General features: G+C 51.0%; 1 protein-coding gene across 1 annotated transcript; it reads left to right on the top strand.

The window, feature by feature from the left end:
* The first annotated feature begins 1,122 nt into the window (after window positions 1-1,122).
* Window positions 1,123-23,780, top strand: STRIP1 (striatin interacting protein 1). Its single transcript, XM_524802.8, has 21 exons — window positions 1,123-1,564; window positions 4,635-4,704; window positions 5,411-5,485; window positions 5,901-6,035; window positions 6,124-6,244; window positions 7,365-7,433; window positions 8,265-8,371; window positions 8,463-8,590; window positions 12,204-12,386; window positions 12,755-12,972; window positions 13,957-14,022; window positions 14,132-14,195; window positions 15,795-15,866; window positions 16,657-16,731; window positions 16,887-16,984; window positions 18,228-18,354; window positions 18,578-18,678; window positions 19,467-19,533; window positions 20,080-20,184; window positions 20,807-21,011; window positions 22,804-23,780. Exons 1-21 carry the CDS (start codon window positions 1,292-1,294, stop codon window positions 23,049-23,051), a joined length of 2,607 nt encoding a protein of 868 aa, XP_524802.4. The 5' UTR covers window positions 1,123-1,291; the 3' UTR covers window positions 23,052-23,780.
* The last annotated feature ends 523 nt before the right edge of the window (window positions 23,781-24,303 follow it).

The raw sequence follows: 24,303 nt of genomic DNA, 5'->3' as shown, positions 1-24,303 counted from the left end.
TTTTAACCTCTTAATTTTTGTTACTTCTGACAAAGATTCTCTTCTTTGGCCAAAACTCTAGTCAGGCTCCTGTGAGTCCTCTGCCTACTAGGACTAACCCTTTGGGCTTCCCTTTCTGTCCTTGTTGAATCCAGTTTGTGCAAGAACTCTCCACTCTTGGCATCTTAATCCATTTTTTGTTGCTATAACAGAATACCAAACACTGGGTAATTCATAAAGGAAAGAAAGTTATTTTTTGCAGTTCTGGAGTCTGGGGAGCCCAAAGTCGAGGGGTTGCATTTGGTGAGGGCTTTCTTAAACTGCATGGTAGAGAGCCTCTCACGGTGAGAAAGCAAGAGCATGTGTGCCAGCTCAGATCACTCTTCCTCTTCTTATAAAGCCACCAGTCCCATCACAGGGGCCCTACCCTGACGATTTTATCTAATCCTAATCACCCCCTCAAGGCTCCACCTCCAAATACCATCAACATATGAACTTTAGGATTGAGTTTCCAACGTATGGAATTTGGGGGACACAGTCAAACCATAGCACTGGGTATCTGACCACCCTCAACATCTTAGCACCCTGTCCTGCTTTCAGCAATAATCCTGTTAGGTCAGTTTAGCAAGAAACTTCTTATCCTTGATGTTTCTCTTAGTAGTTTTCCGTCCACTGACCCTCATCCTGCTCTTTGGTTATAAATCCCCACTATATCTTGTTGGAGTCAGAGTTGAGTCTAATTCCTCTTCTTCACTGCAAGATCTGGTTGTAGTGGTGCCTGTAACTATCACCATGGGCTCTCTTACATAAAGTCTGCCTTACCATCTTTAATTAGTGCCATGAACAAATTTTCCTTTAACACTTTTCAGCATTTATTTCTCTATATTTGTCTATTGTTTGACCCACCAAGCACTGTTATGTACCGTGACTGCAGACACTTGTTCCTCATTTTATCCCACTGCTTGGTGCACAGGAGACATTTATTAAATGTTTGTTGAATGAATGAATGATAAGCACTTGTCACAACGGTAACTCTGTGAAGACTAAGATCCTATCCATTTTGTTCATTACAAAATTCCGCCTAAGCCTTGAACAAGGCTATGAGTTATAAGTGCAAAGCGATTTAGAGGAAGGAGGGGTAACTAAACTGACTGAAGAAGCTAAGGGAAGCCTCACAGATAAAATTACATCTAAACTGAAACTGAAAGGAAGGAGGAGAACTAAAAAGATCAACAAGGGAAGGACTGCAGACAGAATATCGCGAGGTATTGGTCAGCCAAGATGGCTTCTAACACTGGCCGCCACACTTAATATGGCGGCCAGGGAAATTTCTTGGAGAAAATCACGCGAGAGTTGCATCACGGCGGCTGTGCGCGAGTTAAGCTGGGGGTGTGGAGCAGCCAAGATGGAGCCGGCAGTCGGAGGTCCGGGCCCACTGATCGTGAACAACAAACAGCCCCAGCCCCCGCCACCTCCGCCGCCGGCAGCCGCACAGCCACCACCCGGGGCACCGCGGGCCGCCGCGGGCCTCCTGCCTGGGGGCAAAGCCCGCGAGTTCAACCGCAACCAGCGCAAAGACTCAGAGGTCAGGAGCTTCGGGGGGCGAGGCTCGCACCGGGTCGGGCGGCGCCGGGGGTCCCGGGCCCGGGGCCACTCTAGGGGCCAGGTTGGGCTTCCCGGAAGGCTCGGTAGAGTCCGGCCGAGAACTGTCGCTATACAGCGAAAGGAGCAGGAAGCGAGGCTGGCAGCTCCTGGGGTCTGGGGCATGAGTCCTTGCTCTAGCTTCGCCGCCCGGGAGAGCTTCCCGGAGCCGGCGACTGCTGGTTTGCTCCCCTGGGCCCCGACTGTGGGCGTGGCCTCGAGGCCCTAGCCCCTGGGGAAGCCGCTCTCGCCCCAGCTCGGGGGTGAGGAGTCGGGGGTCTTGGTGCACTCCAGGGCGCTGGGCTGCCGCGCCCCCAACCTAATCATCTCGGGCGTCTGTCCCTGGCACGCGGGCTCCAGCTCCTGGGTCCTGCCGCTCGCAGAGGAAGGCGCGTGTGGGCAGGGAAGGCGCCGGCGAGGATCTGGAAGGAACTTAGAGCCGGACCGAGCTAATTATCACTGAGAGTAGAGTAGGAGGGGGAAACATGTCCTGTTTTTCTGACCTGAGCCAGATCAGGCCATGGGTTAACAGTACCTGTGGTGGGTATTGTGCCCAGTGCGCCTGATACTGAACTGTTAAAGATGAGAAATAGACATTTTAAGCATGCGTTAGGACCCAGCATTCCTTCCTGTCTCGCTAGTGAGCCGTTCCTGCCGTTCTGGAGATGGCATAGTCTGGAACTGACTAGTAACCTCACCCCAAGTTAAAGAATTCCTCCCACTGCCTCCTTTTGCAGAATTCATGAATGAAGATACTCATGTCGCGGCGTTTTAGGGCTTCTTAATCAGCAGGTTCCCAGAGCACTTACTATGCCATCTCCTAGATTGATCAGCAGCCAAACTGATCAGCCAAGTTAATGAGAGGGAATTCCTAGTTGTCCAAGCATAATGTACCAATTCATACCAAAGAGCAATGATACTACCTTTAGACCTGTGGAATCAGTTCCTCAGAAGCTTTTATTTTTTGTTAGCAAGGCTAAACCCCTGAGAAAACATGTCAACAATTGGCAAGCCCGAAGTAGACGTAATTTGAGCTTGGAGTGAATTATTTGAAAAAAACAAAAACACTGACCATTTAGGAGCCCTGGCATGGTGGGATGATGGACATCAGTGTTAACTACTCAGTTTTTCAAGTGGAAGATTACGAAAGTGGAGGGGGGTGAACCTACCTTCATCATGAGAGGAGTTATCATTTTGAAAAATGGTTTAAAATTTTCCAGAGTAGCTATGAATGGTCAAATAGATACCCTCTGACGAATTGTAATTTCTCTTTGTACCCTTTAATTTCCACATAGAGGCCGGGTGCAGTGGCTCACGCCTGTAATCCCAGCACTTGGGGAGGCCGAGGCGGGCGGATCACCTGAGGTCAGGAGTTCCTGTCCAACCTGGCCAATGTGATGAAACCCTGTCTCTACTAAAAATACAAAAATTAGCCGGGCGTGGTGGCTGGTGCCTGTAATCCCAGCTACTCAGGAGCCTGAGACAGGAGAATTGCTTGAACCTGGGAGGTGGAGATTTGCAGTGAGCCGAGATTGCACCATTGCACTCCAGCCTGGGTGACAAGAGCGAAACTCTCCCTGTCTCAAAAAAAAAATTTCCTCATAGACTCATTACATGAAAGACCAGTCAAATGGACACATTTAAGCAGAGACCTGTCTAAATCCATTTCTTTATAGAGAGGCTGATGCCATGATCTTTCTTTAGTCATAGCTGAAATCGGTAGTTTGGGAGCCTGATCAGTGAATGCCTGGAGGACAGGGAGGCTCACATTTGATGAGAGCCCACTATGTACGACATAATTTTGATTAGTCCTTAAAAATCTTCAAAGTAGATTTTCATCATTGCCATTCAATGAATGAAGAAACCGAAGCTCAGTAACTGTGAAAGTGTACACTGTGTTATCTCTGAACACAACGTGGAGTTCTTGTTTGTGGGTATGTTTTTTGTTTTGTTTTGTTTTGTTTTGAGACAGAGTCTCCGTCTGTCTCCCAAGCTGGAGTGTAGTGGCGCGATCTTGGCTCACTGCAACCTCCACCTCCGGGGCTCAAGTGATTCTCCTGCCTTAGCCTCCCGAGTAGCTGGGACTACAGGCACGCCCCACCATGTAAAAATATATTTTTAAAAAATTTTATATTTTTATTAGAGACGGGGTTTTACCATGTTGGCCAGGCTGGTTTCAAAGTCCTGACCTCAAATGACCCGCCCACCTCGGCCTCCCAAAGTGCTGGGATTATAGGCATGAGCCACCTCGCCTGGCCATTGTGGGTATGTTGTGTCATTTTGTGGCTGGTCTTTGTCTTCCCAGGTAGACTGTAATTAAACCTACGGACTTTACCTATTTGTTTCTCACTTCTCTCTTCCCAGTACAAGGCTTCCAAGATGGTGTGTTCTCAGTAATCACCTACTTCCAGCAGGAAAAAGATTGTCTTTGTCACATTTTCTCTTATGTGTGGGAGGGAAGTTGATCTGTTTGGCGGCTGCCTTCTTTGTCAGTTCTCACTGAAATTTGAGACAAAGGTGGGAAAGCTGAGGGTTTCAATACTCATTTTTGTCCTGAGCTGTTGACAGCCCACTAGCCAGAAAGAAGTTAAGACTTCTGGAATCGTAGCATCATATGGAATGGTCATTTACTGCACAAAATACATAGAAACCTTGTATTTATTCATTTAACAAATATGTGTGTATAAACCATTCATTCATTCACTTATTCATGCCAAGTACCATGCTGGACCTTGTGAAATCATTGGTAAGTTAAATGGATGATGTTCTTGTTCTCAGGGAACTTGCAGTCTTGTGGAAAGGCAGACAGTAAACACATCCTATAATGATAAGTTATGATAAATGCTCTGAAGGAAAAGTATAGGATACTCTGAGAGGTTTTAGGAAACAAAATGTGAAAAAACATAAAAAAGTGGAGGCAGTGGTGTCCTGTAACACAACAGCATCTCGAAGCATGTGTTTCTTTGATAAATAGAATGATCCTTTTTCCTAAAGCTCTCTCCTCTTGTCAGCAGGGCTATTCGGAGTCACCAGACCTGGAGTTTGAGTATGCTGACACGGACAAGTGGGCTGCAGAGCTCTCGGGTAACGCACAGACCTTTGTGTTATTTGGGGGTGGTTTTTTCCTTATTGGTCTTTAATAAAATTAATAATGAATATCATTTAGGGCTTCATTGCTTTCCCTAGTTAGTTCTATCAAATATATATATATATATATATATGTATAAAACATGTTATTTGATTCAAGCCTTGTGTATCTTATAACTTTGTGTTGTCCTTTACTTTTATGAAGCTGGCTAGAGCCCAGTCCCATTGTGAGACAGTGATGTTCCTTGGCTATCCACTGTGACCCTGACAGTGGTCTCTCCTCCAGCAATGGGTCATGAGGGATGGCTGCATCTGTGCCCATCTGCTGCTGCCACTGCCACTCTCATGTGATGCGAGGTCGGTGTGAGCTGCTTCTCCAGCCTCTATAATACACATCCTGCTCAAGAGGTAGCAGCCATTTGAGAGACGCATCCCAGGTGGCCGTTAGCCCTGGCATGGCATGATGGGATGGATGCACATCGGACTGGAAGTGTCCAGATGGCATTCTGGCACTCTGGTTGTCTCTATTGTGCACATCAGAGCACTAAGATCCCCTTCATAATTAGAGAGCTTATTCCAGGAGTCACTATGACTTAGGGGCAGAGTTGAGAGTGGAAGCAAATGCCTTGCCTTCTCTGCACTTGTGAGACCTGGTGTGCAATGCAGACATGGAACCAATGGTGACGAGACTTTGTTCTGACAGAGCTTTACAGCTACACGGAAGGGCCAGAATTCCTGATGAATCGAAAATGCTTTGAGGAGGACTTCCGGATCCATGGTGAGATGATTTCCCACACTTCTTGCTTCCTTTGCCCTGCATAACGAGAGCTGCAGGTTTCTTTTAGGCATCTGAATGACCTGAGTCATCCTGGAACAGCCTGAGAAGCCTGCTGAACCCTGATGGTTCAAAGCCAGATACATGTAGAGTGGGCTTGTGGCACATAGGTGGGGGCTTTTCAGAATGTGCATATTAGGGGAGAAAAAAAAATCATGTGATTAAAATTGCACCCAAAATACCAGCGTTTCAGTTTGGAAATCAAATTCATAGAGCAGCAGTATGATCTTACCACTTACATAGGGTGTAACTTGTCTTTCTGGTCCTATGGCAGTCCTGAATTTGGTGAGTTAACATGGGTCCGTGCCATTGTGAGGATTTTTCTAGGCTCAGGTGTAACTGGTTTCTTGCCCTGCAGTGACAGACAAGAAGTGGACTGAGCTGGATACCAACCAGCACCGGACCCATGCCATGAGGCTCCTGGATGGCTTGGAAGTCACTGCTAGGGAGAAGAGACTCAAGGTGGCTCGAGCAATTCTCTATGTTGCTCAAGGTATTGAGTGGACCTCCCCAGGGTTCCCTGGCACCTCTGCCCACTCAGATGCAGGGAGGGGCTCACTGAGTTGAACCCTGTATTGCAGGCACGTTTGGGGAGTGCAGCTCGGAGGCAGAGGTGCAGTCCTGGATGCGCTACAACATCTTTCTCCTCTTGGAGGTGGGCACGTTCAATGCTTTGGTGGAGCTTCTGAACATGGAAATAGAGTGAGCATTTTTGAGAGGCTGAGTAGGGAAGGGGAGGCTGGGATGGGAAGGGGGACAGAGTTTGCAGAACTAACTGGCTTTGAGAGGGTTAAATGGGGCAGAAGTTCTGGTCCCAGGCTGTGTTCTGACCACCTGGGTTGAATAACGGAGTTGGTCACTTACACCTTGAAGACTAATGGAGACTAATGACAGGTCCCTGCAGCTCCCTGATGCCAGAGTTTTTACACCAGACAGTGCAGGCCCTGCCCAGGCCTGGGGTGCTCCTCAGAAGGAGACTCTTCACTTTGAGCTCTCTTTTGAACCTGCAGACACTGCTGTGTTCGCCCTGCAGTTTCCGCCTTGGCAGGAGGCCAGGCACAAGACTGACATATGGGCTCAACCAGTGCCTGGCCTTGCCTGTGTCACCTTTGTCCAGTGGACAGGTCAGCTGCTGCTCATCTAAGGATAACACCATCAATGATAAAGCTAAGACAGCTCATTGAGTGCCTGTGTGTCCCGGGCATTGTTCTCAGAATATTACATGTGCTAATTCATGTTAAGGATATACTGTCATCCCCATTTTACAGATGAGGAAACTAAGGCGCAGTTAGAACCAGGATTCAAACCGTGGCAGTCCAGTGCATGGCTGGGTTTTTTGTTTTTGTGTTTGTGTTTTTTTTGTTTTTGTTTTTGTTTTTGTTTTTGAGAGAGAGAGTCTTGTTCTGTTGCCCAGGCTGGAGTGATATGGCGTGAACTTGGCTCATTGCAACCTCCACCTCCCGGCTTCAAGCGATTCTCCTGCCTCAGCCTTCTGAGTAGCTGGGTTTACAGGTGCCTGCCACCCCACCCAGCTAATTTTTGTATTTTTAGTAGAGATGGGGTTTTGCCATGTTGGCCAGGCTGGTCTCAAACTCTTGACCTCAGGTGATCCACCTGCCTCAGCCTCCCGAAGTGCTGGGATTACAGGCATGAGCCACCATGCCCAGCCATGGCCTGGTTTCTTAACCACCGTGTCCTGTGGCCTCTTTTGCAGTCCAAGCACGTATCACAGCATTTTGTTTCCCCATTGGTCAGTACTTGTCAGGGACATCACTTATCTTCCTTCTTGGAGGAAGTTGCTGACTCTCAAAATCTCCTGCAGCAACAGTGCGGCCTGCAGCAGTGCTGTGAGGAAGCCTGCCATCTCCCTGGCTGACAGCACAGACCTCAGGTGAGGCGAGCAGCAAGCCTGGGCTCCTGAGCGTTAGTCAGAGATGAGATCAGAGCAGGGTGTGGGAGGCTGTCTATGGGTGTCATTGCTGTGTGTGCTTCTGTACACATCATCTGCACGTGTGATGGGCTCAGTGTGAATGATTAGTAGGAACTGCTGAGGGCTCGTCCTAGGTGGGACTCTGGGTTGAGACTCCCAAAGGCAATCCAGGGTCAAGTGACTTATTAGAGCCACAGCTAAGTGTGGCCTCCTACTCACACTGTTACTCAGGACCTGGTCGTGGGGTGTTTTGTATTTGGATGAAACACTTGATGATGTTCCCTGGACTCCCACCTTCTTGTGTACACAGCTTGATGCTCATCTTCATTGGGTTAGACCTGACAGCTTCCTAATGTTTCATGGCTGCCCGGGAGCTCACAGCAACTGCTGACCACCAAGATCACCCCTCAGTTTTTGAGGGTTGAAATCTGGCTCTTTTTATGAATTTGGAAGTTTTTAGACTAGGTGGTTGTAGTGTTGCCTCCCGGGTGTTAGGATCCCTGGGCGTCACCTCTCAGCTCCTGCTTTCCATTTCCTCATCATAAACCCTGTTTTTGTTCTCACTGTGACCCTGTTCTGCTTTGACCCTACAGCTCCCTACCACCTTTGTGGTTTTTTTCTTTTCAGAAAGCTTAGGGTGGTAAATGCTTTTGGCCATTATTGTTCATACTCATTTATTCAGATACCATTTATTAATAGTAAGCCCCTGCTTTGTGTAAGCACTTTGTTAGACACTAGGGTGCTCCTTTGACCCCCCATCCCACTCCATTGTGAGCTGGCTCTTGTCCTCAGGGTCCTGCTCAACATCATGTACCTGATAGTGGAGACCGTTCATCAGGAGTGTGAGGGTGACAAGGCTGAGTGGAGGACCATGCGGCAGACCTTCAGAGCCGAGCTGGGTAGGACCCTGGGGATCCTCTCTAGAGGCCCTGCCTGGAAGCTGAGGCGGAAGGCTTTGAGAGGGTCCTGATACCTTTGTGTCACCTCCAGGCTCCCCGCTGTACAACAATGAGCCATTTGCCATCATGCTGTTTGGGATGGTGACCAAATTTTGCAGTGGTCACGCCCCTCACTTTCCCATGAAGAAAGTTCTCTTGCTGCTCTGGAAGACAGTATTGGTGAGCACCTCCTTGGAGGAGGAGAACGGTGCTATGGGATGGGCAGTAGGGAGACTGTTCCTTGAATATCCTTTTGAATATTGAATTATGTGACTGTAAAACTGCTTTGGTAAAAAAAATTATTTAAAAAGCTGCTAAAAGGAGATGACAAAAGAAGGGCCACTATTGTCCCATTGCAGCCAACGAGGACATAGGCCTTGAGTCAGAGTAGGCTATTGGCTCTCTGACCCCGGAAGCTGTTTTCTGTCATAGAACAGCTCTCCCCCAGACAAGTTGCCTCTCAGCAAGCAGCTCTGGACCTGGAGTTTGTAAAGGGATTTGAGGCAAAGTTACAGCTGATGTAATTGGGGCCCTGGTTGGATATCACTTAAAGGGGCAAGAGTGAGCCCTGAGCCAGCCTCCATTTTCTTCAGGGTATGGTGTCAACCCGACTCTGTGTCTAGGTAGGGAGGGACTGGGTGCCAGGGTGGGCCATCCAGCACACTGGGCTTGGAGCGTTGTTAGCAGCCAGGCCATGCCAGGAGGACTTCCCAGGAGGAGTGAGATGGGGAGGCGGTGGAGGTGAGTTGGGCCTCTGCTACACTGGGGCTCATCCTTCCTTTCAGAATGGGTCAACTCTGGAGCCAGGGCTCAGTAAGTATAGGATTTCTTAAGAGTCATTGACACATTTTATCTTGGCCACACATTCTGTTCTTCATAAAGCCTTGCTAAGGCTAGAGAGGAAAGCTGAATTGCTCAGAAACAGTAAAACTAAGCAGTCTAAAGCTGGATGTTGCTGGGGTTTCTGCTTCTTGGGAGATGTTTAGATGAAGCTTTTTTTTTCTTCTAAATTTGAGCAACCAACAGTATTTCTTTTTTTTTTTTTTTAATTGATCATTCTTGGGTGTTTCTCGCAGAGGGGGATCTGGCAGGGTCACAGGACAATAGTGGAGGGAAAGTCAGCAGATAAACAAGTGAACAAAGGTCTCTGATTTTCCTAGGCAGAGGACCCTGCGGCCTTCCGCAGTGTTTGTGTCCATGGGTACTTGAGATTAGGGAGTGGTGATGACTCTTAACGAGCATGCTGCCTTCAAGCATCTGTTTAACAAAGCACATCTTGCACCACCCTTAATCCATTCAACCCTGAGTGGACACAGCACATGTTTCAGAGAGCACAGGGTTGGGGGCAAGGTCACAGATCAACATGAGCCCAAGGCAGAAGAATTTTTCTTAGTACAGAACAAAATGAAAAGTCTACCATGTCTACCTCTTTCTACACAGACACGGCAACCATCCGATTTCTCAATCTTTTCGCCACCTTTCCCCCTTCTTTCTATTCCACAAAACCGCCATTGTCATCATGGCCCGTTCTCAATGAGCTGTTGGGTACACCTCCCAGACGAGGTGGTGGCCAGGCAGAGGGGCTCCTCACTTCCCAGTAGGGGCGGCCGGGCAGAGGCGCCCCTCACCTCCCGGACGGGGCGGCTGGCCGGGCAGAGGGGCTCCTCACTTCCCAGTAGGGGCAGCCGGGCAGAGGCGCCCCTCACCTCCCGGACGGGGTGGCTGGCCGGGTAGGGGGCTGAGCCCCCCACCTCCCTCCCGGACGGGGCGGCTGGCCGGGCGGGGGGCTGACCCCCCCCCACCTCCCTCCCGGATGGGGCGGCTGGCTGGGCGGGGGGCTGACCCCCCCACCTCCCTCCCGGACGGGGCGGCTGGCCGGGCAGAGGGGCTCCTCACTTCCCAGTAGGGGCGGCCGGGCAGAGGCGCCCCTCACCTCCCGGGCGGGGTGGCTGGCCGGGTGGGGGCTGAGCCCCCCACCTCCCTCCCGGACGGGGCGGCTGGCTGGGCGGGGGGCTGACCCCCCCACCTCCCTCCCGGATGGGGCGGCTGGCCGGGCGGGGGGGCTCCTCACTTCCCAGTAGGGGCGGCCGGGAAGAGGCGCCCCTCACCTCCCGGACGGGGTGGCTGGCCGGGTAGGGGGCTGAGCCCCCCACCTCCCTCCCGGACGGGGCGGCTGGCCGGGCGGGGGGCTGACCCCCCCACCTCCCTCCCAGATGGGGCGGCTGGCCGGGCAGAGGGGCTCCTCACTTCCCAGTAGGGGCGGCCGGGCAGAGGCGCCCCTCACCTCCCGGATGGGGCGGCTGGCCGGGCGGGGGGCTGAGCCCCCCCACCTCCCTCCCGGATGGGGCGGCTGGCCGGGCAGGGGGCTGACCCCCCCACCTCCCTCCTGGACGGGGCGGCTGGCCGGGCGGGGGGCTGACCCCCCCATCTCCCTCCTGGACGTGGTGGCTGCCGGGCGGAGACGCTCCTCACTTCCCAGACGGGGTGGCAGCCGGGCGGTGGGGCTCCTCACTTCTCAGACGGGGCGGTTGCCAGGCGGAAGGTCTCCTCACTTCTCAGACGGGGCGGCCGGGCAGAGACGCTCCTCACCTCCCAGACGGGGTCGCGGCCTGGCCGAGGCGCTCCTCACATCCCAGACGGGGCGGTGGGGCAGAGGCACTCCCCACATCTCAGACGATGGGCGGCCGGGCAGAGACGCTCCTCACTTCCTAGATGGGATGGCGGCCGGGGAGAGGCACTCCTCCCTTCCCAGGTGGGATGGCGGCTGGGCAGAGACGCTCCTCACTTTCCAGACTGGGCAGCCAGGCAGAGGCGCTCCTCACATCTCAGACGATGGGCGGCCGGGCAGAGACGCTCCTCACTTCCCAGACGGGGTGGCGGCCGGGGAGAGGCTGCAATCTCCGCACTTTGGGGGGCCAAGGCAGGCGGCTGGGAGGTGGAGGCCGTAGCGAGCCGAGATCACGCCACTGCACTCCAGCCTGTGCACCATTGAGCACTGAGTTAATGAGACTCCGTCTGCAATCCCGGCCCCTCGGGAGGCCGAGGCTGGCGGATCACTCGCGGCTAGGAGCTGGAGACCAGTCCGGCCAACACAGTGAAACCCACCAAAAAAACACGAAAACCAGTCAGGCGTGGCGGCGTGAGTGCAATCGCAGGCACTCGGCAGGCTGGGGCAGGAGAATCAGGCAGGGAGGCTGCAGCGAGCCGAGATGGCAGCAGTACAGTCCAGCTTTGGCCCGGCATGAGAGGGAGACCGTGGAAAGGAGAGGGAGAGGGAGACGGGAGACGGGAGACGGGAGAGGGAGAGGGAGAGGGAGACGGGAGAGGGAGATGGGAGAGGGAGACGGGAGAGGGAGACGGGAGAGGGAGACGGGAGACGGGAGAGGGAGACGGGAGAGGGAGAGCAACCAACAGTATTTCTAATTTGACTTTGAAAGACTTGCATGTACAACTTGTGAAACATGAGTCTCACCAACTTTTCTAGGAACTTGCAGGGTTAGGCTCTTTGCTTCTTTTTAAATTGAAGAGTATGTCATAGGTGCAGAGTTAGTGTATCTGCACTGGGGTCAGTCAGCCTGCATCTCTACTCTTTCCTTGTTCCTTTTTCTCCTTTCCCTTGCGGATGTCACGGAATTCTCCTTGGGAGTGGCTTCAGTCCGTTGTTCAGGGGTTGCTTGGGTCTCTATAAAGACATGGGTCATGATGTCATGAATGTTTCTGAGCCTGACACAATGGTCAGGGGCCAGCCTGTGGACACATTGACCCTGGCTCTGCTTCCCTGTCTGTGATGCAGTGCACGCTAGGCGGCTTTGAGGAGCTGCAGAGCATGAAGGCTGAGAAGCGCAGCATCCTGGGCCTCCCCCCGCTTCCTGAGGACAGCATCAAAGTGATTCGCAACATGAGAGCAGCCTCTCCACCAGCATCTGCTTCAGACTTGATTGAGCAGCAGCAGAAACGGGGCCGCCGAGAGCACAAGGTGAGGACGACAGAGGTCCCTGTGACGCCTGAGGGCCCTCAAGGTGCGTGCTTGCAGCAGCACAGTCCTTGGAGGAGCAGGGCTGCTGGAAATGATCTCTGATCAGCCAGTCAGAATCATGCCTCCACAGCGAGGATACTTTGTCCCCAGCTCTGGTCCAGTGTATGGTGAGTGCTCAGCACGTGGTGCTTTTGAGGGACTGGAGCAAGAAGTAGTTGATGGTTTGGCCCCCGTCTTGACTCCCACTCTGGTTTTTCCACTGTTCTTGCCTCTACTGGACACCCGTATGTGCTGTGTCTCCTCTGGCTGCACTTCCCTGGTCTGCGTCCTCAGTTGGCTCTTGTCTCATCTCCCTTCCCTGGTTTCAGGCTCTGATAAAGCAGGACAACCTAGATGCCTTCAATGAGCGGGATCCCTACAAGGCTGATGACTCTCGAGAAGAGGAAGAGGAGAATGATGATGACAACAGTCTGGAGGGGGAGACGTTTCCCCTGGAACGGGATGAAGTGATGCCTCCCCCGCTACAGCACCCACAGACTGACAGGCTGACTTGCCCCAAAGGGCTCCCGTGGGCTCCCAAGGTCAGGTGAGTCTCAGACCTCCAGAGCACTCATAGTTCCTGAGGCAGAGCCCTCACACCCTCAGGCCTGCCACCTGGCCTATGTCACCATGTGTGGTCCTCTGCAGGGCAGGCTGACCATGGCTCTGGGATGAGGCTCTCTTAAAGCACCCTGTGCTGTCCTGAGGGTCTCAGGGAGGCCGGCCTTGCTGGTTTCACACAACATGGCCCTCATGTGGCTACTGAGGCATTAATTGGAGTTAGCTCTTGGTTAGATGTGCTAGTGAAGGGGGATAGGAAACAAATAAAAACAAAAGCATTTAAGCAAACATGTCTCCACCCATCCTAGGGTTGTGTATGGTTTTTAACAAAAATGATAGATTAAGGAAGAGTTTCTTTAGAGCCATAATGAAAATGTTTGAGATATATGTGGGTAAATCGATGGATGGGACGGTACCTGGAGATATATAAATGGTGTCTGTTTGATAGGCAGCAGGTTAAGGAATAGATGAACATGTGAGAGGATATAGAAGTCACTTTCTTGATCCAGGTAAAGCCTCAGTTTTCAGTGATCTGTGAAGGGAATGCAAAACAGATCATCAGAAAATGCAAGGTATGCTGATTGTTTGGGATAGGAAAAGTGAGCTATATGAAAAATCAGTAGCCTATAGCTTTAATTGTTTAAAAGTTTTAATATTTAAGAAAGTCTGTTGACAAACTTGTTCATACTATCTGAATAAAGTATGTTTTTAAGTTTGATGTATCCCTTTAATTTTATGAATAAACTAGTTAACATGTATTTCCAGGTTACTGATGCAGCAAAATTATAAGAAACATTAAAATTCTCTGAAAATTTCAGTTTTTTTCCCTTTTTTCAAAGAGAAAAACAATTATAGGAGACTTCTCCTGGCTTCACAGTTTCTGGATGCTGTGTTTTTGTTAACTGTAACACTTTGAAATAGCATTTGCTAAAAACCTTTTTTCTTTCTCTCTTTTTTGGTGATGTGGCAGAGAGAAAGACATTGAGATGTTCCTTGAGTCCAGCCGCAGCAAATTTATAGGTTACACTCTAGGCAGGTGAGTAAAAGCCGAGTTCATTTTGCTGTTAGCTCTCCCGGCCTTTGGTGTTTGGGATCCCAGGTGATTTGATGTCGAGGCTCAACACAGGGCCTTCTTTATTCTCCAGTGACACGAACACAGTGGTGGGGCTGCCCAGGCCAATCCACGAAAGCATCAAGACTCTGAAACAGGTGAGTGGCTTTGGGTGAGCTTTTGGCTTGTTTGGTCCTAAGTGAGTAGAGTGAAACCAGCCTGTAGGGAGAAGCCTTTTAAGACTGTTGTCTGCCTGCAAGAATCTGGGGTAGAGGCCGGGGTGGACTTTGCAATAACCTTGCAAACAGTCTTTCGTAAGTTTTGCTTGTTTTATTATAAGTTTTACTTGTTTTAGCTGAGCTTTTGTTTGGGACTGACTGGAAAGTCTTTAAAGATTATATTACCTGACCACCGGGCACCAAGGCATGCGCCTGTAGTCCCAGCTACTCAAGAGGTTGATGCAGGAGGATTGTTTGAGCACAGGAGATCAAGGCTACAGTGAGCTATGATCATGGTCCTGCACTCTAGCCTGGGCCACAGAGTGAGACCCGGATTCTTTAAAAAAAAAAAAAAAGGATTATATTACTTGACAGTTGTTGAAATTCTAAAGAGCTCAATAAATAGCCCTCCTTTTCCTTGCCCACGTTCTCAGGCGGTTGAAATAGAGGAGTAGGCAGATGGAGATTGTAATGCCAACTTTATAGCTCATAGAGCCATGGAGAATGAGGCTTAAGAACACAGCAGTAGTGTCCTAATACGTTGTTCCAGAATTAGGCAGAGTTACCTACCAGTCCCAGGCAGTGTGGGGAGGCTCTGCCAAGCTTGGTGGCGGGGAGGAGAAGAGAGCAGACTCTCAGCAGGCAGACAGGTTCTAAAGAGAAAAGAGAATGGTGAGGACAAGTCCGCCCTGTGTCCCCTCCCATACTCTCCGATCAGAGAAGGGAGGAGTGAGTGTGTGGACGGGGCAGAGAGAGATGAGGGGTGTTTCGCAAACCCCTGTCCCTCCACACGGGAGAGAACATTAAGAGTGGGGAAGAGGCATCTTCCCTAACAGCTATCTGGAGTGAAACTGTTTATATGTTTTTGAAATATATTTTTGGAATTTGTAGTACTAAGTGGTCTCTCTGCAGCTAGGCTTTTTGAGTACTTGATTTTGCTTTCAGTTTTTCTCCTGTTGCTGTAGCTATCTGAAAGGCCATTTCCCTCCTTTAATTTACTTTTTTCTTATCTACCATGGGCTTCTTACCCTAGTTGCAAGAGGAAGGGGCCCTTTTAGAAAAATATTTTGGGGTCAGGCATGGTGGCTCACGCCTATAATCCCAGCACTTTGAGAGGCCAAGGTGGGTGGATCACCTAAGGTCAGGAGTTCAAGACCAGCCTCACCAACATGGCAAAATCCCATCTCTACTAAAAATACAAAAATTAGCCAGGCGTGGTGGTGCACACCTGTAGTCCCAGCTACTTGGGAGGCTGGAGCAGGAGAATTGCTTGAACCTGGGAGGCGGAGGTTGCAGTGAGCCAAGATCATGCCACTGCACTCCAGTCTGGGCAACAGAGGAGGGCTTCATCTCAAAAAAAAAAAAAAAGAAAAGAAAAATATCTGGGGTTTGGGATTTTAGCTAGGGATTTTTGTGGTGACTTAATCCTCTTTCAGAAGACTGTGTTTGAAGACAAATGTGTGGGGTTTTTGCTAGAGTGCAGGGAGTTTGGCCAGAGAATGTTTTCCCCAGCCCTTCTTTTCCCATCTCTCCCTCCAGCACAAGTACACGTCGATTGCAGAGGTCCAGGCACAGATGGAGGAGGAATATCTCCGCTCCCCTCTCTCAGGGGTAAGTTGGAGGTCCTCAGTCCGGGCATGGTGGCTCACGCCTGTAATCCCAGCACTTTGGGAGGCTGAGGAGGGCGGATCATGAGGTCAGGAGATTGAGACCATCCTGGCTAACATGGTGAAACCCCGTCTCTACTAAAAAAAAAAAATTAGCCGGCCGTGGTGGCGGGCATCTGTAGTCCCAGCTATTCAGGAGGCTGAGGCAGAAGAATGGCGTGAACCCGGGAGGCGGAGCTTGTAGTGAGCCGAGATGGCGCCACTGCACTCCAGCCTGGGCGACAGAGCGAGACCATCTCAAAAGAAAAAAGTTAGAGGTCCTCTTCAGCCCCCGGGATCCCCAGCTCTTCCCAGGCATTGTGCTGGGATTAGACCACAAGGTTGCCCCAGGCCCTGCCCTCAAAGAGCTCCCAGTCCCCCTCCCAATGCACAGGCTGAGACACGTCTAGTGCAGGATTAAGAATACAGACTGAGTCAGGAACCTGCCTCTGATGCCTGGGTCCACCACTTTATGGATGGCAACTTAGGCAAGTTACTGGGTCTCTCTATGCTTTATTTCCTTGTCTGTGAAATAGGAATAATAATACCTTTATAGGGTTATAATAATAAGGATGAACTGAGTTATTACAAGTAAAATGCTTGGCACATTGTTTGTGTTCAGGGTTTGCTGTTACCGTCATTAACATCATTATGTACATCACTATTTACAGGTTTTCCTCCAGCCAGCTAGGAAGCTGGCTTAGGAGATTGTATTCTGGGCTGGGGTTTTATGCTTGTACTCATTATGTTAAAAGGGAGAAGAAGAAGTTGAGCAAGTCCCTGCAGAAACACTCTACCAAGGCTTGCTCCCCAGCCTGCCTCAGTATATGGTGAGTGGTGCCTGCAGTGGGACCCTCCCACTACACTGGCCTTAGAGCAGGCCCTGCCGTCCTCCTGCCACCTGCGGACCAACAGGAGGACTGCTCAGAGCTTAATTTTGACCCTGGGCTCTCAGACCTGTGTCTGAATGGTCTACTCTTCCCAGATTGCCCTCCTGAAGATCCTGTTGGCTGCAGCACCCACCTCAAAAGCCAAAACAGACTCAATCAACATCCTAGCGGACGTCTTGCCTGAGGAGATGCCGTGAGTATCATTCTGTGAATGAAGCAGGTGGGGCAGAAGATAGATGGAGAAGGGCAAACATTTTCCTCTTGTCAGGTTGGTTGTTGTTGGCCCAGCTCTACAGGTTAAATGTAGGTATTTTTGACCCAAAAAAAGGAAACTACGAGATTAAAGAGTTTCACTGGTTGGGGAGATGGCTTGGTCCTGTTGGCCTGGATTCTAGTGTAGACTCTACCACTGAGCAAACTCCTGTGTGAATTGGGGAAAGTCATTTCCTCCTCTGTAAAATGAGTGGGGCCACCCTGGACATTTCCCCAAAGCCCCACTCTCCAGCTGTGATTGGGACACCCAGGATGAGGAGGGTTAGTTTGTAGACAGCTTGCCAGCAATAGCTGAACCTGTGCCAGGTATAGAGACATCCCTTTTCGCCAGTGATCGGGCACACAGAATGCTGGCAAATGTCTCAGGGCGATAGAGTGAGATTCTTCAGAGCTCTTCTGCCCTGTGCTCTGTACTTGTCTTTCATGTGAGAGTCCAGATTGAGATCATGTTCTACTTTGAGAAGGACCTGGACCTTGACCTGATCTTCTGCCTGCCTGGGCCACCAGCCCTGAGCCCAGCTCCTGGGTGGCTGTGGCCCTGGAGTATGGCAGTGATGGCCGGGTGAGGGAGGAGGCAGGGGTTGGCTAACACCAGAGGGAGGATCACAGAACACTAGGCCATCATGTGATGGTCCTTGGAAAAAAGGTTCTAGAGTCAAATACTATATATTTGATTCATGGATTTCTCTTATAAGGAGGAATTCCTCTTACAAAGATGTACAGTGAGAAGTCCTGAATTAAGAAACCAGTGTAACTCAGTGCTTCCTAAATTTATCTTACTCCAAAACCCTTTTTTTCCATGACATGAAACTTGCCAATATCCTGGTATTCCACAGAACACATTTTGGAGAACTCAGGTTAATATGGCAGCAGAAGCTTAGGGGAGATCTTGGAAAGGAGAAGAAGTTCATTTTTGGAGGAAAGGCAGAGAAACAGACTGAGAATGTATTTGAGGGCATCATGGGGAAGAAAGAAATTGTGCGAGGCTACATTGCTTGGGAGGTGGATGGGGGAGCCCTCGGCTGACTTCTGAGATGTCCTTGGGGTGAGTGGGGAGGTAGGAGTCTTTGCCCAGGGAGGCTCCGGAGTCCATCTTTTCTGTGGGCACCTAGAAATGAGGTACTGCACATGCTGGTGGCTTACCCAGGCAATTATGTTTCCAGCACCACAGTGTTGCAGAGCATGAAGCTGGGGGTGGACGTAAACCGCCACAAAGAGGTCATTGTTAAGGCCATTTCTGCTGTCCTGCTGCTGCTGCTCAAGCACTTTAAGTTGAACCATGTCTACCAGGTACCCACAGGGCTTTCCCTCCTGTCCTGTGGGCTGGGGCCTCGGGCACTGCTGCTCCTCCAGCCCACAAGAACGGGGGCCTTGGCCTTTGACCCACTTGAACTCTGCATGAATGTTCTAAGACATGGCCCTTCAGCCAAGGCCTTTCATCCCTGGAGGAAAGAGGGCAAGGTCCCAAGGGCCGCGCCTTTTTTTTTTTTTTTTTTTTTCCTGTTGGCTTCAGTTTGAATACATGGCCCAGCACCTGGTGTTTGCCAACTGCATTCCTTTGATCCTAAAGTTCTTCAATCAAAACATCATGTCCTACATCACTGCCAAGAACAGGTGATGAGGGCCAGGGACCACGAAGGGGTGGATATGGTCAGACGGCAGAGTTCCCAGCTGGTATTTCCCACTGTGTCTATTTTTCCAGCACCTACGAGCCAGCACTGTGCTAGGCATCAAGACATAAAGATAAATGAGACATGGCCTCTGCCTGTGGAGAGCCCACTGTGTCAAATCTGAGTCTAGCTAGTCCTGCCCCAGGTGACTTGGTCTGTGCCTGGGCAGGAGGGTTTTCATCCCAGGATCTAGTACTTTCCTCCCTGTCCCTTCTGTACTTTTTTTTTTTTTTTTTTTTTTTGAGGAGTCCATGGGCTGCTTGCTCTCTCTAAGGGGCTCGGCCATGTGCCTTGTAATGCCCTATCTGCTGACTCTTAGCCCCTGCTGTTGGCCTGGTGCCAGCTGTGCTTGACATTACTTGCTCGTCAGTGTGATATACCACAGGGCGCCGGCCAGACCCTGTCTCCAGAAAGGTTTGGCATAAATTAGTTGCCCTGAGCGATCTCCTCCCCCGCCCCACATTCATTGCTGTGGGGGAAGCTGTGAGGGTCTCTGCCCCTTACAAGATCAACAAACTGGCCTCTGGCTACAGGGGTGCCTTACAAGTTCTCTTGTAACAGATATTTCCTCATCTTATAGGTGGGGAAACTGGGGTGGGACACACCAGATAGATTCCTACTTCTGCTCCAACAAGTGAGGGAGGAAAGCTGGGAGCTGGCTCAGGCACGGCTGCTCCACCAGGCCCTGGGCCTTTGCTCATGGTGGGCACCTGGGTCCTCTCCCCTCTGCAGCATTTCTGTCCTGGATTACCCTCACTGCGTGGTGCATGAGCTGCCAGAGCTGACTGCGGAGAGTTTGGTGAGTGGCTGGGCTCTCCTCAGCTGTCCTTTTGGCACCAGGGTCAGTGGGTAGATAGCCTGCCTACCCCAACACTGCAGGAATAGAGGTGTCTCCCACAGGTGAAATCACTGTGGAGTGCCCGGCTTTTAAAGCACTGTAAGTGTACAGAAGGGCCAGGAGGAGGGCTCTTGCAGAGCAGAGAGATTTGGATTTAGGGATTAGTCAGGGAGTGTGGTCTTCAGGGGCTGCTGATCCAGAGCTCGCCTAGTAGAGGGCTTCTCTCCCTCAACACTGGACTTGGCAGTAGGAGCTCTGGGGCAGCCCAAGGCCACAGCTCCCAGTATCATGGTTCATATTTCCTGCAGGAAAAGTCTAGGGAGCCTCCCTCTTCCCCTAGTCCCCTGCCAGCTTCTGGGATGGAGTCCTGGGGCTGCTCTGAGAGCAGGGGGTTCCTGGTAGAGGCCTGGAGACCCGGCTGTCCTGAGATCATGTGTGAGGGACTTTTGGAAACTGCTGCACACACTGCAGCCATGAGGGCTGATTGTTCCTGGGTTTACCCTGCAGGAAGCAGGTGACAGTAACCAATTTTGCTGGAGGAACCTCTTTTCTTGTATCAATCTGCTTCGGATCTTGAACAAGCTGACAAAGTGGAAGCATTCAAGGACAATGGTGAGTGAGTCAGTGTAGTCAGCAGGCTTGGAACTTGGAGCTCAAAGAAGAGTGCTGGGAGCAGGGAGTCCCCAGGGTGGGGCTCACTGTGCCTTCTCACTTAACTTTACTGTAGCCGTATCCTTGCATTTTAAGGGCCAATTCCCAGTTCCTTGATGAATTGAACTGGAATCTGGAAGAGGCCCAGTCATGCACTGAAACAAATCTACATTTATAGAAGAGCTTTTTCCATGTCGTCTTAATCTTGATTGGTAACATAATCAGGGTTCTGAGAATCTTCCTTAACTCTGGGTCTGTGGATGCCTTTGGGGTGGGGAGGTCCTTGAATCCTCTGATAACTGTGTGTACATGTACACCAGAATGTTTCTGGAAAGAATCCATAGCTTTCTTCAGATTCCAAAGTGACACATAGTTAGGGTGACCAACCATCCTGGTTTGTCTGGAACTCTACTGGTTTTAGCATTTAAAGTCCTATGTATCAGGAAACTCTTCAGTCCAAGGGAAACTGGGATGGTTTGTCACCCTGACAGTAACTTCCAAAGGGTTAAGCAGCAGTGTGACCTGGGATGTATGCATTTATTTCTGTCTTCAACTTGGGCTGCTTGCTTGTTTCCCTTCCCAGATGCTGGTGGTGTTCAAGTCAGCCCCCATCTTGAAGCGGGCCCTAAAGGTGAAACAAGCCATGATGCAGCTCTATGTGCTGAAGCTGCTCAAGGTACAGACCAAATACTTGGGGCGGCAGTGGCGAAAGAGCAACATGAAGACCATGTCTGCCATCTACCAGAAGGTGCGGCATCGGCTGAACGACGACTGGGCATACGGCAATGGTGAGACTCTGCACTCAGCCAGATTTGGGTGGGAGTGTGTCGGGAAAAGTGACATCTTTCACTCCCTGCCCGTGGTACTCAGGTACTTCTCTGCCCTGAGCTTCCCCCCAAGGAACAGCAAGGAGCCCAGCTCCTGCTTTTGTAGCATCAGGATGGGCACTCTAGGAAGGACTCTGAGAAGCTACCCAGGCTTGGCATCTGCGATCATCCCCATCTCTCCTTATACCTCCAAGTCATCCCTTTTCTAGAAATTGTCATAAGACTGTGTCCCCTCTTTTCATCCCCATTTTGGCCACCTAAACTCTTACAGCTCTTGACTGACTTCCCTGCCTCTAATTCCTTCCCCTCCATCAGTGTCTCAGATTTCCCTAGTGATCCTTTTTTACTTTAATGTTTTTTAAAGATAGGGTCTCGCTCTGTTGCCCAGGCTAGAGTGCGATCCTGGCTCACCACAACATCTGCCTCCTGGGCTCAAACTATCCTCCTGCCTTAGCCTCCTGAGTAGCTGGAACCACAGGCACATGCCACTGTGCCCACCTAATTGTATCTTTTTTGTAGAGACAGGGTTTCACCATGTTTCCCAGGGTGGTCTTTTTTTTTTTTTTTTGAGACAGAGATTCTGTCGCCCAGGCTGGATTGCAGTGGCACAGTCTCAGCTCACTGCAACCTCTGCCCCCCAGGTTTAAGCGATTCTCCCGCCTCAGCCTCCCAAGTAGCTGGGACTACAGCTGGACGCCACCATGTCCAGCTAATTTTTGTATTTTTTGTAGAGACGGGGTTTCACTATGTTAGCCAGGCTGGTCTCGAGTTCCTGGCCTCAAGTGATGCACCCGCCTCAGCCTCCCAAAGTGCTGGGATTACAGGCATGATCCACTGTGCCCAGCCTTCTCAGGGGGTTCTTGAACTCCTGGGTTCAAGCGATCCACGAGCCTCGGCCTCCCAGAGTGTTGGGATTACAAGCGTGAGCCACTGCGCCCAGCCCCCTAGTGAATCTTTTCAACATGCAGATCCTGTGCTGTTACCTCCCTGAGTAAAATCCTTCATTAGCTTCCTATTTCCCTTAGAATTAGATTCAGACTCAGGCAGGGCATGTGAGGCGGCATGTGAGGCTCCCTCGTCCTTTTTCATTCTCCTCCTCTGTAATCTGACCCAGCTTCCTTTTCAACCTTGTTACGGGCTGTCAGTCCAGCCTCCATCATACCCAGAGCTCCAGGCACAGGGAGTCCTTAGTCCCTGAACATAGCCGTGTGGTTCCCACTACTAGGCCTCTGCAGGCACTCTTCTTTCGCCCACAGTGTGTCTCCCCTGCCCACCTGGGCTGTTCTGTGTGTGCGTGTTGCTGCGTTGTTGCATTTCTGGAATATACCACCATGGCTGAATGACTGTGTCTGTACTCTCAATGCCCTGTGAATGTGTGCAGGCCCACAGTGGCACACGGTACCTGGTTGGGGAGTTGAGAGAGAATGAGCAAAGGGGAAGATCTCCAGGTTCCTCCCTCTGACGCCAGAGAGCCAGGGAGAATGCCACTTTGAGAGAAATGTGTTGTACACATGGTTCTCCCTCTCTGGGTCTACATAATCCCTACAGTATAAGCCTCTTTCTCAGTACCTCTGGCTTTTCTGCTTGTACTTGACTCTCCTTTGGATCTAGGAAGGAATTCCTGGCATCTTTCTGAGGATGAGCTCGGAGGTATCCTGCTCTTAGTTGACACTCAATATTCCTGGCCAGTGAATCCATGGGGAGCTGCTACAGGGCATGGCTCCTAACTGTGTTTCTTCCTGCTTTGTCTCAGATCTTGATGCCCGGCCTTGGGACTTCCAGGCAGAGGAGTGTGCCCTTCGTGCCAACATTGAACGCTTCAACGCCCGGCGCTATGACCGGGCCCACAGCAATCCTGACTTCCTGCCAGTGGACAACTGCCTGCAGAGTGTCCTGGGCCAACGGGTGGACCTCCCTGAAGACTTTCAGATGAACTATGACCTCTGGTTAGAAAGGGAGGTCTTCTCCAAGCCCATTTCCTGGGAAGAGCTGCTGCAGTGAGGCTGTTGGTTAGGGGACTGAAATGGAGAGAAAAGATGATCTCAAGGTACCTGCGGGACTGTCCTAGTTCATTGCTGCAGTGCTCCCATCCCCCACCAGGTGGCAGCACAGCCCCACTGTGTCTTCCGCAGTCTGTCCTGGGCTTGGGTGAGCCCAGCTTGACCTCCCCTTGGTTCCCAGGGTCCTGCTCCGAAGCAGTCATCTCTGCCTGAGATCCATTCTTCCTTTACTTCCCCCACCCTCCTCTCTTGGATATGGTTGGTTTTGGCTCATTTCACAATCAGCCCAAGGCTGGGAAAGCTGGAATGGGATGGGAACCCCTCCGCCGTGCATCTGAATTTCAGGGGTCATGCTGATGCCTCTCGAGACACACAAATCCTTGCTTTGTCAGCTTGCAAAGGAGGAGAGTTTAGGATTAGGGCCAGGGCCAGAAAGTCGGTATCTTGGTTGTGCTCTGGGGTGGGGGTGGGGTGTTTCTGATGTTATTCCAGCCTCCTGCTACGTTATATCCAGAAGTAATTGCGGAGGCTCCTTCAGCTGCCTCAGCACTTTGATTTTGGACAGGGACAAGGTAGGAAGAGAAGCTTCCCTTAACCAGAGGGGCCATTTTTCCTTTTGGCTTTCGAGGGCCTGTAAATATCTATATATAATTCTGTGTGTATTCTGTGTCATGTTGGGGTTTTTAATGTGTTTGTGTATTCTGTTTACATTAAAAAGAAGCAAAAATAATTCCCGTTGGCTTGTCTACAGGAAATATGGCCTCTACGTATCTCCTCCAGGTCTAGAAAGTGGTTTTTTCCGCTAGCATTGCTGGTCAACGCTTGTCCTTGTCAAGCTGCCTGCCTTTCCCATCCTGGGGGAGGAGGAGAGGGAGTTGGCATTTATCCAGTGTAAGTTAACCCCACAGTAATCTGGGATTGCTCTAGCCCAACTCCAGGGCACTAGGTTACTTTACTGACACACTGTCCTGCACCCCTGGGTTTGCTGTAATTTCAGTAGGAGCCCCAGGTTTCTCTGGATCACATCACTGAGCTGGCCTCAGCCAAACCAGTGTCAGTGCTAGGGAGGGAGGGGCTAGGTCAAAGCAAGGGGGTCTGCTGCTCTAGGTCCTCCCTGGGGCAGGTGGTTGGGACTGAGGGGAAACTTCAGTACTCAGAGCCTAGGAAGCAGACCATCAGGAGTCAGGTTCACAGTGGGAAACAGTGTTGGAGGGCCCAGGAGCCCCCTGTGGCTGAGAGAAAAGCAAGGAAAA

This window comes from Pan troglodytes, chromosome 1 (assembly GCF_028858775.2).
Source record: "Pan troglodytes isolate AG18354 chromosome 1, NHGRI_mPanTro3-v2.0_pri, whole genome shotgun sequence".
NCBI classification, from domain to species: domain Eukaryota; kingdom Metazoa; phylum Chordata; class Mammalia; order Primates; family Hominidae; genus Pan; species Pan troglodytes.
Note: the sequence above shows the minus strand (reverse complement) of the source record. Positions and strands in the feature narration are given on the sequence as shown.

What these genes read in the sequence shown, in the direction of transcription:
- STRIP1 (XM_524802.8), top strand. Translation starts at nt 1,292, where the DNA reads ATGGCGGCCAGGGAAATTTCTTGGAGAAAATCACGCGAGAGTTGCATC. An exon ending in GGAGGACTTCCGGATCCATG is followed by an intron (nt 5,486 to 5,900) that starts GTGAGATGATTT and finishes CTTGCCCTGCAG; the next exon opens with TGACAGACAAGAAGTGGACT. An exon ending in GACCTTCAGAGCCGAGCTGG is followed by an intron (nt 8,372 to 8,462) that starts GTAGGACCCTGG and finishes TGTCACCTCCAG; the next exon opens with GCTCCCCGCTGTACAACAAT.